This window comes from Perissodus microlepis, chromosome 10 (genome assembly GCF_051167445.1).
Source record: "Perissodus microlepis isolate ML-2025 ecotype Zambia chromosome 10, ASM5116744v1, whole genome shotgun sequence".
Taxonomy (NCBI): Eukaryota; Metazoa; Chordata; class Actinopteri; order Cichliformes; family Cichlidae; genus Perissodus; species Perissodus microlepis.
Genome location: NC_140470.1, coordinates 19,532,944 through 19,545,713, shown reverse-complemented (window position 1 = coordinate 19,545,713; position 12,770 = coordinate 19,532,944). Strand labels below are relative to the sequence as shown.

The window sequence follows — 12,770 nt, the reverse complement described above, 5'->3', positions numbered from 1 at the left end:
TTCCATCAGCAATAGAAAATACTGTAAAAACACTCCTGCAATTTAAAATAAAACCCATTACTAATATATCTGCAATAAAGTTAACATCTACAGATATTACTCCAGAGCTGCTGTTGTTATTTTTGTTCTAGCGCTGAAGTTAAACACGTGTCTCAGCCCAACAAACCACCAGCATCTCCTGTTCTTCACTCTAACAGCTGAGGGAATTATTTGATAAGATTGCAGCTACAGACGCGCTGCAATCACAACATACTTGCACATTTTGCAAGATACCACAAAACCCTAAGAAACAAACAGTCCCTGTGGTATCTAATATGAATAATAAAAAAGGAGAAAAGAACAGCAGAAAAAAAAAGAAAAAAAAACACTGTCAAGGCTGACACCATCATTTCCGGGAGCTGACTTTGCTACGTTGCTATTAATTCGGCACCGCAGAGAATTACAAAAATGTTAAAGCCTGCTCAGAGTTGGCACTCTGCACTTATTTTTTTAGAAGGACTGAGAAAGTCGCTCACAGTCAGCCCATCTGGCTTCAGCAGCTGTTTGGATGCAGGGTCTACAGACATCATACAGCACTGGGGTCAGTCACTCTCCTCTTTCAAGCCCCTGAACTGTGTCTCACATCTACGATTCTGTCTGTCCGCAGGTGTTTTGCATACTTGCTCACAGGAAGTTTTGTCTCAGATTTTTGTAGAGAGTTCATTCAGACCATTTAAAAATAAAAAAAATAAAGTCACTTTTTGTTTGTGGGTTTATGGGTTAATGGAAAAAAACAAATCAACAACAGCGACAGCACAATTTCCCCTCCTATCGTACCTCTTACCTGAGGCATTGCCAGGCACAGCTTAGAGCTCCAGTGGTGGGAACCTCTGGGTCTCCTGTCCAGTCCCAGTGGTGTGAGGTTGTCCGATCAGCACAATAAATTAATGCTGAGGGAAACAATCGCAGAGTGCTGGTGGATGCAGGGGAGGGGGAGAGGGAGACTGTGAATAATTGGGCTCAACCTGGTCAGGTCTGGTCTGTTGTGGTCTGGTGCGGTTCTTGGTAAGCTTCAGGTCTGTGGTTAGAAGAACACACAGAGAGCAAGTATTAAAATCAAAAGAGTTGAAAACAAAGAAGAAGATTTTAACCACAGCTGCTGTGTTTGGTTGTTGTTCTCAAACGAAACCGCAGGATGGTAAACTGTGTAATGTTAAAGCAAACGACAAAATAAAGTATACAGAAACAATTCGGTTCTGTTTCATCAAACAACAGCCAAAATATTCAGCAGACTGAAATAACTTTGTGACATAAATGATGCATGACGTAAAATTGATGCAAGCAAGAAAAACTCACATGAAATACTAAAAATTGTGGGTAAAGATCATTAGTCTCTATGACTCGGGACTATAAACGGAGCACCGAAAAGTAGACAGCAACGCTCTACCAAATTTGTGCCACCTTCTGATCCCTGTCCTCATCAAACATTCGGTAAGCAGCCTCTTTGTCAAACTCAAATGCTGCCAAGCAATCGCTCACAGTTAATCTGATCTGTACTGAGTCAACCGCGCATCAAGCTTAGCTGCAACCTTTTTAATTACCTCCTTCACCATCATCAAGCTTGGTTCATTCTTTGCTTGTTTGTCATTCGCTCACTTTCTTGCATCACCAAACGACGGCAACATTTAGATTGATCTTTGGTCCTTTTGCTGCTTTTGCATAGCAAACACACGAGAGTCTGCGTGGAGACACGACCCCAGCAGCAATCTGTCAACACAATATCACACACGAATCACACTCCTCTCTGAGCAAGATAACAACATCACTTCCTCTTGCAAATGAACTTCTCACCCCTGAGCTATGTATACACACTTTTGCATAGAGACAGGAAGTGGGCAAAAAAAAAATAAAAAATACACAGCCGTGCACGCCTCTGGGACAAATGCATTTGTAAAAGCAACACCTTCACCAACATCAATGCACATGTGAGTAAACAAGTCTCTGCACACACACATGCACGTACACACTAACCACCTTGGTCACCCATTTGGAAGCTCCTCCTCCTCTGAAATACAAATTCTCTTATTACCATATCATGATGTGCACTTCCTTCCTGGGCAGCTGTGTCTGGTTTCATGTTTAGAAAAAAAAGCAGAGTGATGACATATATGGCCTGAACAATAACAACAGCATCAATCCAAACTCGCTGCTATCACAGAGGGGAAACAGAAAGCCCGTGTCCACAACCAGAGGTCCTCAAAAACATGTGGAAAATGAGCCACCGTTATCCAGTCGAAGTAGCACTGAATCTTTTCCAGCAGCACAGTTTAATCCAACTCACTACCCAGTGGGTGACACAGGCTGTGATGCAGAGCCAGATATTTATGACCGACCGTGGCAGGCTGCAAGAACCCAGAAGAAGAATTCCTCTCTCTGTTTGGTCGGACTTCAGAGATAAAAGCGCCTCCATTAGGTGTTGTACTTTAGGACTGAGCTTTGTTTAAGGCCACAGCAACCTCCGCTTATATCAGCATTCTTGTACGAGCTCAATCATTTCTGTTTTTCCTCCAAGGCTGCTTTTGGGAACATTAAAGATTTGCTTTCTTTCTTTTATAAGGCTTGCTATGAAGATAGAAAAAGTCGCTCAACAGGTCAGATTCTTTTGCTCTTTTGCAGCATAATGTTTACATCTCGGTTGAGTCTGAACCCAGGGTCAGTTTTTACCCATCCAGACCAAGTAATAAAACACAGCGCTCACCATCAGTAATGTAAATGACTTCTGATTATGCTGCTAGGATGCACTCTGGCTGCATCATTCTGCTCACACGCTTTACACCATTTTTACAATATGAATTGTTGTTCTCTATAACAACTCTTGGCAACTAATTTTGGCTTATTTGGTCATAGCGCTATTTCACTGCAAATCTATGGTTTCCTGTCTACAAAATGCTTAAAATAGTTGTCTTTGTTTCTGTGTACAATGAACAAACACTGGGTGATTGATATAAATGTCAACCAGCAGAAAAATACCACTGAATGCAACATTTTACAGCTGATCTGTTAGTATTTATTAAAGCTTGTGAAGTCAACAAAATACCAAAACAACCTTTTAGCAGGTTGTAATTCAGACGATCTGACTCTGCACCTGATCTGGGCACAGCTCTGTTTTCAGGCTTCAGAAGAAGACTTTGGCCATAGTTCAGAAAGAGGGCCTTGCATTTGAGTATTTTAAAAATGTATCCCATCAGATGGAGACACTGGCCTGCACCATTTATACACCTGTGGTGCACTGAGTAGCCCAAGCCAGCATATCATTTTAACAATAACACATGTTGAGATGTCTCATCCCATTTAAGCAGCATACAGACCCACCTAGGCCACATGACTGAAGCAAACATAACAAGGTAAGCCTTGCAGTCATAAACCGATCATAACGCTGGTGTATCTGCTTAATGCCAGCTGTTATTTATGGGTAATATTTGAGATCCCTGGTATCATTTTTTTAAACCTCTCTCAAAGGTTTCCCCCACATTTAAAACGTGTTCTCAAGTTTTAAGCTGCCTTATTTTTAATGTTTATAATGAATGTGTCTCACCTATTTTGTGTGCTTTGCTGTGTATTCATGTGTGCATTATTAGAGTATGTAGCCACTGCTGATTGACCTGCTACCCATCTTGGCCTTGGCGATTTTCAATAATTACACTTGTGGTTAAATAAAGGAAATTTTAAAAAGTAACAACAACACCTGCTCCTCGTTTCTCATCACTGCACTGAATGATTAAAACGATAGCAAATAATGAGCCGATAGCAAAACTGCTGCATTTTCAATACCAAAAACCATTTACTAAAATTAAAAGCAAAACAGAAACCGTGACTATAAGTGTGAGAGTGCAACATGTGTCACTGTGCTGAGACTAAATCTATAGATTTGTGGGAAAGTAGCGCTCAAAGGCGACCATTAACTTTGAAGCTTCAGACATTTACATGTGGAAAAAAGCATTTAAAAAAATCATATTTTTTTAAAACCCAGTGGTGTTTGTTTCCTCTCTTCCCTATTAGTTCAGTGCACTGAGGGTTAAAAACAGAAAAAAGAAAAAAAGGGGGGGCTAAGTGTTGAGTTCAAATCATGAGCTGCGCTATCATGCAAACAGCTCTTGTTCTCCACAACACTGGACGTGGTCCAAGTAGGCCAGTCAGCAGTGTCTTATTTGGAATGAGTTACCTACTGATAGCAGTCAGCCCATGATCCCTACAGTGATAACAAGCATGAGACAGCAGTCTGTTTCTGAGCACGGACATGTGAGGAAGTCTGAAAATATCAGAAAAGGTCACCAATCCATAAGTCGTATAAGAAAACTAGGTATGAGCGCTCACTGACAGACAACTGTGCTTAAAGGCTGGAGATTATTTATTTATACATAAGTTTACAACTAAGTGGTACAGGCACAGAGCTGGCAATTATTGATTATGTGTCGGCCATTCAGAGGAATCATCTAGTGATAAATGATCACAGTGTTTGTCTTCTGACAGAGAAAAATATTAATAATTTTAAGTTGCTTTTCACATTTAGGTAACTATCTTACACCTTGAGATTTTCCATGTTAAAACATATACCAACATTAGAAAAGCAGCTGTGTTTATTAAGGATATACCAACAGATGTTTATCTATTTCTTTCTCTCTGCTCTTATATATTTGGAAATCAGTTTCATGCATTTTTAAGAAAAACAATGTTCAGTTTTTTTTACAAACTCCATGAAAAACTGTTATTTTAAACTTCAGCATGAGCAAGGATTTGATTTTTAAATCTTGAGACTGATTTCAGTTCACTGAGCAGCTTTTACCACAGCATCCTCCACAGTGAACAGATCTTAACTCTTGTTTCGCTTTTCTGAACTGAGAGGTTTCTATCATATTTCAAGCCTGCTTATAGAACAAAATGACAGGGTTTGCACAAGAAGTTAGTGAGGATGGTCTCTGCCTATGCAGCACAGAAAAACCAGATACAAATCCTAAAGGTTTTCAAAGCTGCAAAAAAATGTTGTCTTTATGTGGGAAAGAGCTAACGCAGCAACTTCACATGGGAAGATTCAGAGACTTTTTTTTAATTGAATATGTTTATATATTAAGCCAGCATATTAAGCTTTAGCGCTTTTGCACACATCTGTTTCAAATCTCCATATTTTGTCTCCTTTTCTGTCTTCAGCTATTTATTTGTACTATTTGTATTTATATGTTCTATTTCTATTGTATATATTAATTGGCATCTGTGGGTGGACAGCAAAGAAAGAATTTCATTGCACAAAGAAATGCCTTTTCTCTTGTGACACATGACAATAAACACTTTGAATCTTGAATCTTATGACAGTGTTTTCACTAACCCTGCAGCTCAGTAATCTTTGCATTCAGCATCTGACAAACATCAATCATTTCACTATATATAAGCACTGATGGCTGACGCCTACTTCACTTCAGATGCTTGATTTTAGTCCACAACGTCATACCTGCAAGAAGATTACAGGTAACACAGCAGTTCCAACACAGCAGTTCCAAAACTGCAGGGCGGCTGGCTGCCTTTGAGAAGGACAGAGAGTCATTGTGCTGGGCGGGCACGTGATCGGAAGAAAAAAATGAGACGTGAAACTTAACTGAATTAATTGGATTGTCACAGACAAACGTAATGCATACCACTGTGGCAAAAATTCATGCGACTCAGCTACCTCCTATTCTCCTGCCAAGACAGGCTTGCTTTGAAAGGCGTTGTTAAACGTGAATCATTTGGAAACTATACAGAAAGAAGAGCTGTTTAAAGGTCTTAAAGCAGTCACAAGATTGCAACAAACAAAGTTAACATTAAAAAAAAAAAAATTTAAAAAACAAACAAACAACGAGTCTAAAATATTTTCAAATCAATCTCAAGTTCACTATCAGCACTGCAGGACAGGCTTTTGGGTAATTAGGTTTGGCTCGCTCTGATCCCAGCATTCCTTCAATGGTAAAATTACTTTGCTATCCAGGATCCTTTTCTCCTGTTCATGGAAAGCACTGCTTTCAATAACATATGGTTTCAAATTATTTATGATAAAAGCAAACAAAATCAGTATTTCATGCTTGAAGGCATTTTTTTTAAACTACCCTGCATTTGAGGCATATGATGGCCTGATAACACAGATGTTTTTATCCTGTTAAAAGGAGCACTCATAACTAAAATCAAGCACAGATAAAAGGTGATGAATGCAGGGTGAGCTTTGTAACATCAACCCTGCACAAAGACGCAAATACTATCTGCTTCTTACTAAATGTCTTCCATGCACATCTTTGCACTACTTCGTGGTGGATGCATTTGTTTTGCAAAAGCATGCGCATCAAAACAATCATCGGAGTATACCGGAGTGGTGTACATTACAAATGGCCTATTACAAAACACCAGTAAACCCATAAATGTCACCAGTATCTCACCAGTCACTGCACTCATCACAGATCCTCAGCAAAGCAAAACAAAGCCTCAAACTAACCATTCTGTGCCAACACCCACGTAATCCCAATCCTCCATTGGCCGAGCTGAGAATATGTCCCGCCTCTACGTGTCCTGGAATAGCCGTCGCAGCCGTCAATCAAACGAGCTGCTTCATCACAAACAGCCTGGATTCAGCCTAGGTTGAGGCAGAAGATAAACAACTTGGAGGCCTACATGCCCGTGGCCTAGATAACCGTGTTTCACAGATATTTAAAGTAAAATCCACCACCTACCACAAAACCTCAACGCAGCACTGCAGTACGACTCAATCTGGGGCACGTTTAGTCATTTATATCGAATTAGAAACAGTGAATCAAACGTTTAAGTGCCCAATCCAGACGATAAACTATAAAGCAGTTATTAAGGTGAAAATCCAAAGTAATATAATAACACTAATAAATCGTCACTAAGGCCATTTCCTCGGTGAAAATATAAGTCTGCTGTTTGCCTTCAACCACATGGAAATTTCTGGCTGTGTCGAGTTTTTTTCCAGCTGCTCTCGATGTGTTGTGCATTGGGGGGCGTGTACCTTAATGAGACTTCGGGCTGCCTGCAAAAAGTCACAGTAGAAGGGGTTTCACGCGACTACCGAGGCTTTTCCTACCACAAATACACCTCCAAACAGTCTACAATTGCTCTGCCACACATATAAATGCATGCTGTGTAGTTTTAAGTGCATTCCAAGCCGTGCAGGATGACTGTAGGTAGTTTTAAAGTAGAGTTCAAGCCAATCTTCTTACATAAGTACACTTTTGACCACGCTGATCCAGAATCAGTCACTTCTGGGAACTGACCCACTACACCTTAGAGGACTACATCAGCTAAACAGTCTGTTTTTTGTGGACAGGTTTTTAGGCTCGGTGATCGAAATTTACCTGAGCTCGTCGTAAAGCATTAGCTAGCCACATTTCTCCACTTCCTACAGGAGCTCAACAGACTGCGGTCCAAAAAACAGAAAAGAAGGAAAAAAACAACCAAACAGCTCGTGTTTTATTCCTTCTGGTTGTGTTTTTAACGCGGAACTGGACAGTCTCGCTTCCTTTTCAGCTGCAGCCTCAGTCAGTATGGCCTCCGTCCGCCCCCTTCCTCATCCCAGCTGAAGCCCGATACACAACAACAACCCACCGACAGTTAGCTTCAAAGCTAATCCGCCGCGGCGGTGAAAACACCCATCCGCTGCCAAGCCCAACTTTCCCCGAAACGGATGAAAAACGGTCGTACTCACTTTGAGGACGCCCCCACACACGTTTCTCTCGGTGTTGGACCTCGTGTGTGTCCCGTGTTAGAGATAATAACGTTCCCTTTTCAATGGAGTCCGCACGCTGTTAAAGCTCTCTCGGGTTTGTTTTGTTTTTCTTCTTCCTGACGGGTTCCTGGAAAGCGCGTGACTGCCTTACCACGTGGTGCGCCGCAGGGCCAATGGGAGAACAGCTCGAGGCTGGCCCTTAACATCCTGCAACATTTCACCATTTTTTCCCACTTTCTTGAGGAGGTTCAGCTCATTATTTAATAAACAATTTATTAGACTTCTGTCTGCTTTAGAAAACTGAGACCAAACACTCAAAAGAAACTATCCCCAAATTTATAATTTTTATTATTATTTTAATTTCTTACATTTTATTTAGAAAGCTTTAGATTTTTTGTGTTTCTTGGGAATCGTGTTTCGCTATAATATGTTTAAAGTGATTTTGAATTGTTCTTCTGGCTTTAGGAAGGGTCTAATCAGTGTCTAAATAAGTTTTTGTTTAGACACCGATTGCTTTTTCATTCATTTTTGGCCCAGTCCTTGTACCTAAGCATTTTCAGAGGAATATTTTTTGTTTGTTTGTGTGTTTGTTTGCTAAGACAGTGAACTCTGATCTATGAATCATTCAAACACACAAAGTCATCTGACTCAAGGGATGAACCAGTGTTGTTTCTACACATAACAAACAACTTAGCAAAGTACCAGTTTATTTTTTTTAATCTTTAGTCACAAAACTTTTGCTGAATCTACAAAAATGCCAAAGACAACACAGTTTGAGAGAGATAAAATAGCATTTTTGCACCAAGAAGGTGATTCCCAAAAAGCTGTTAGCTGAAAACTTGGCATATATCCTTAGTGTGTCCTTTGAGTGTGCAGTGTGTCCTTAAAAAAGTGGAGGACAAAAGAAGAAGGGGAAATGCTAAAAGTCTATCTGTAGCAGATGTCATTAAGAAATGGGGAAAAGTATAGCAAAGACCTGACACAACACCTGAGAGATGCATCTGATCCTTCAGATGATCTATTGCTCACTGACGCCTCATCAGAAATGGTCTCAGTGGAAGGGTGGCTGTCAAGAAGCCATTAATAAGGAAGAGAAACAAGGCAAAAAGGTTGAGGTATGTCAAATTACACAAGAACTTATGGAGTGATGAATCCAAATTTGAAAACATTAAGAACAAAACACCATCAGTATGAATGGTGAAGGTCAGAACGTCTACAACTATCTGCAAAACACAGTTGAAACATTCAGATACATTTGAAATGTTACAAGACTCAAAACCAGGTCAGGCAGTGGAAAACACATCACACAAACACACAACTGAAATAAGCTAAAAAAAAACAAAAAACAAAAAACAAAAACACTGACAGAGGCATAGAGGAAGAGAACATAAACACGACTGCAATAGTGCAAATTTTTGGTATGTGTTGGGCTTTATGAATCAGTCAATAACACTGAATAAAAACAGGAAACTCTATGGGTGTGCAGTCACTAACACTGAGCAAAGACGGACAGATTCCCTTCACAGTTTTTCTTAAAAGTTTTGAGGAGTGATAATGATGGGGTGATAAAGTGAGAATATACTCAGATGCCATGCGAGTTCCTGGCGAGATCAAATGAACATCCATGGTTATGACTAACTGAGTAAAGAGCAAACAAAGTTATCAAACAGCTTTTTAACAAAGAGTCTATATGATAAAACAACTTAGTGTCCTTGTCGAAGAACAGACACATCCTTTCAGATTCACCAAAGAAGCAGTGGCAAGCTGAAAAATATAATTTAAAAGCTTTCAGCTCTCTGATTGAGGAAAAGCAGGACTAACAGAGTAAGTCTCCATTGAGTTCATTCCAAAATAAATTATCCAAAAGGGGGTCATAAAGCCAACTGTTCCAGGCAGCCTCCACCCACCTCTTCACTGGAAAGAGAAACCGCCAAGTGTCAACACGGGTACAGACTGCCACAAACAAATTTAAATTTACCATTAAAACATCCTTGAAAAAAAAAAGATCCGACTTATATTTTGATCTGAACTAAAAGTCTTGATGAAAGAAAGGGAGCAGAAAAAAATTAGTCATTTTAACAGAAAATGAAACAACATAGCTCTTTCAGTTTCATTATTACTCAGTCCAAAAAGTGAAAGTCCAAAAAATGTTAGCACAGTAGTGAGGTTAATAATATGATAGTTGGGGGGTTTGATGGGTAGTCTTCAGATGTGGGGGTTTGCAGTCAGAGGACTCTCTTAAAGAATCACATCGATCACTTCTGCAGACTTCCAAGGCAGACTTAAGTTGTTCTGGTAACATGTGGTGGACCAATGCCTCACTAAGACAAATATGTGTCAGTTTTTCCCTTTTAATTTGTTTCCCATCTGTATCTGTCAGGTCGGCTGAATACAGCAGTCTTACAGACTTCCACTGATTTAATAGCCTCAGAGTAAACAGATCACATGCACATCAAACGGCCTGTGGGAAGCTCTGCCAGGCTGGTAAGGGATGGGAGAGGATCAGATAGAAGAGAACAGTATGAAATATGGAGTGTGTGTGTGTGTGTGTGTGTGTGTGTGAGTGAGTGAGTGAGAGAGAGAGAGAGTTCTGTGGAATTTCTGAGCCTCTGCTGAAATTAGGTTTCACAGGAATTCACTGCATCCTCAGAGCAACTTGTGTCTGCCCACTCAGCTGCACTGTTATCAATTAAATCCCTTAATTTAGCACACTTTTTTGGTTATGAGTTATCATTCCGTCAGTCTAGAAAAGGATCTTACTGCATAGTACTACATACTGATCATCTACCACAAGTGGTAGGGGTGAGGGGAGGAAGACAGGACAAAGACATGTTGTAGATGAGAGCCAGTGTACATCATGGAAATCCCCCAGCAGCCTACACCTATTACAGCGTAACTAAGGGAAGATTCAGGGCCACCTAATCCAGCCCTAACCATATGCTTTAGCAAAAAGGAAAGTTTTAGGCCTAATCTTAAAAGTACAGAGGGTGTCTGTCTCCCAAATCCAAATTCAAAGCTGGTTACAGAGAAGAGAGGCCTGAAAGCTGAAGGCTCTGCCCCCCATTCTACTTTTAAGTACTCTAGGAAAAACAAATAAACTGGCAGTCTGAGAGCAAAGTGGGTGATATGGTACTACCTGATTATTCAAGACCTTGTATGTAAGGGGCAGGATTTTGAATTCAATTCTGGATTCTCTTTTTAGTCCCTGTCAGTACTCTTGCTGCAGTATTTTGGATCAACTGAAGGCTTTTCAGGGAGTTTTTAGGAAATCCTGATAATAATGAATTGCAGCAGTCCACCCTAGAAGTAATAAATGCATCAACTAGTTTTTCAGCATTTATAAGCATGTAGTTGTAAATCCATCAGTCCAATTTCTTAACCACTTACCCCACATCTAAAATATGTCTAATAGCAATTTATAATTCTCTAAAAAATGCTATAATCAGTAGATGTATTTCAGATAAAGATAAACCATTTGGCTTGTGTCTGTATGATACATACACTCACCAACTACTTTATTAGGCACACCTGCTCAACTGCTCGTTATTACAAATATCTAATCAACCAATAACATGGCAGCAACCCAGTGCATTTAGGCATATAGACATACTCAAGACAACCTGCTGAAGTTTGAACCGAGCATCAGAAGGGGGAAGAAAGGTGATATCAGCATGAATGTTGGATGTTTGTTGGTGTCACATGGGCTGGTCTGAGTGTTTGTGATGAGAATGTTTACAGAGAATGGTCTGAAAAGGAGAAAATATCCAGCGAGGAGCAATTTTCTGAGTAAAAATGCCTTGTTGGTGTCAGAAGAGAATGACCAGACTGCCTCAAGTTGATAGGAAGGCAACAGTAACTCAAATAACCTCTCTTTCCAACCAAAAACACACAGAAAAGCATTGGAGAGTGCACAACACTTGAAACCTTGAAGCAGAAAGCCAAACCATGTGCTACTCCTGTCAGCTAAGAACAGGAAACTGAGGCTACAGCAACTGAGGAATGGGCTCACCAAAATTAGATAGAAGATCGGAAAAAAAAAAGATTTCCTGGTCTGGCCTGCTGGTGTAAACAACCTGAAAGCATTATAAAAATGACTGGAGAGATATTTTATTGTTCAGTTTTCATTACTAATGATGTAATGTCCCAAGTATTTAAAATCAAGGGGAACCTTGCATCTGAAGAAAACATCTTCAGTCAATTCATTATGAGTTATGAAGTATGTAAAGGTGCATGACAGGCTTGATGATTTATGACTATGGTCATAACTCATCAAGCCTTTGTAAAACAGGGTAATGGTCACATAAATATTTAATTATAAGAGTTTGACCTAGTTGGCTATGTGCCCATCAACCCGGTTGATTGAATGACGAAAAAGTGCATAAGTGGTTGAGCCTTGGGAGACTTGCATTCTATTTTCAGCAGTGTGATTGTTTTCCTGCTGCTAGGAAGCCAAGCAGGAGAAGATACAGAGCCCATTATATGTTACATTACATTGCTGCAAGCCTGGAGATGGCTTTTATTGCCTTAAGTTTCCTACAGCAGCACCATCATCCCTTTACATGTAATAACCTGGAAAATACAGTACATATATTTAATTGCATTTCTTTCAGTAGATGATTAAAATGTGTTTTTAATGTCTTTATCTTCAGTAACCATCTGATCTGATCTACATCAGAAATTCTGTGATCCAGAGAATGACCAAAGGACCTTGGGTAATCTTCCTGGAGATAAGGTCAATTCTCCAGGTACAGACGCAGAGACAGGAAAAACAAAACGAATAATTCATTGTGGAATAAGTACTTACCCTGTCAGAGTGATTTAGATTATATGCCAACTGGAGCACAGAATTAAAACTTCACTGGACACCAGGAGGCTTGTTTTTCAGGACTTTGCATTATTGAACAAATCAATTTTCTTATGTGTAATTATTAATAGAGAAGAAATGAAACCCTGTCTGCTGACACACAGTCAGCACTGAAGTAGACTTCTTAGTGTCCTTGTTTGAAAGCCAAAATGAACAATAGCTCAC

General features: G+C 39.9%; 1 protein-coding gene across 3 annotated transcripts in view; it reads right to left on the bottom strand.

The window, feature by feature from the left end:
* Positions 1-7,875, bottom strand: part of crebrf (creb3 regulatory factor) — a 35,345-nt gene extending 27,470 nt beyond the window's left edge. The window contains exons 1-2 of one of the 3 annotated variants that reach the window (XM_084940559.1): positions 7,721-7,875; positions 817-1,057 (exon numbers count right to left, since the gene is read on the bottom strand). Coding sequence is in view for 2 of the 3 variants with exons in the window: in XM_084940557.1 (XP_084796683.1) it covers positions 824-832 (9 nt within the window). In the remaining variant the exon portion in view is untranslated. The other 2 variants (XM_084940557.1, XM_084940558.1) reach the window with 2 other exon arrangements.
* Positions 7,876-12,770: the final 4,895 nt, after the last annotated feature.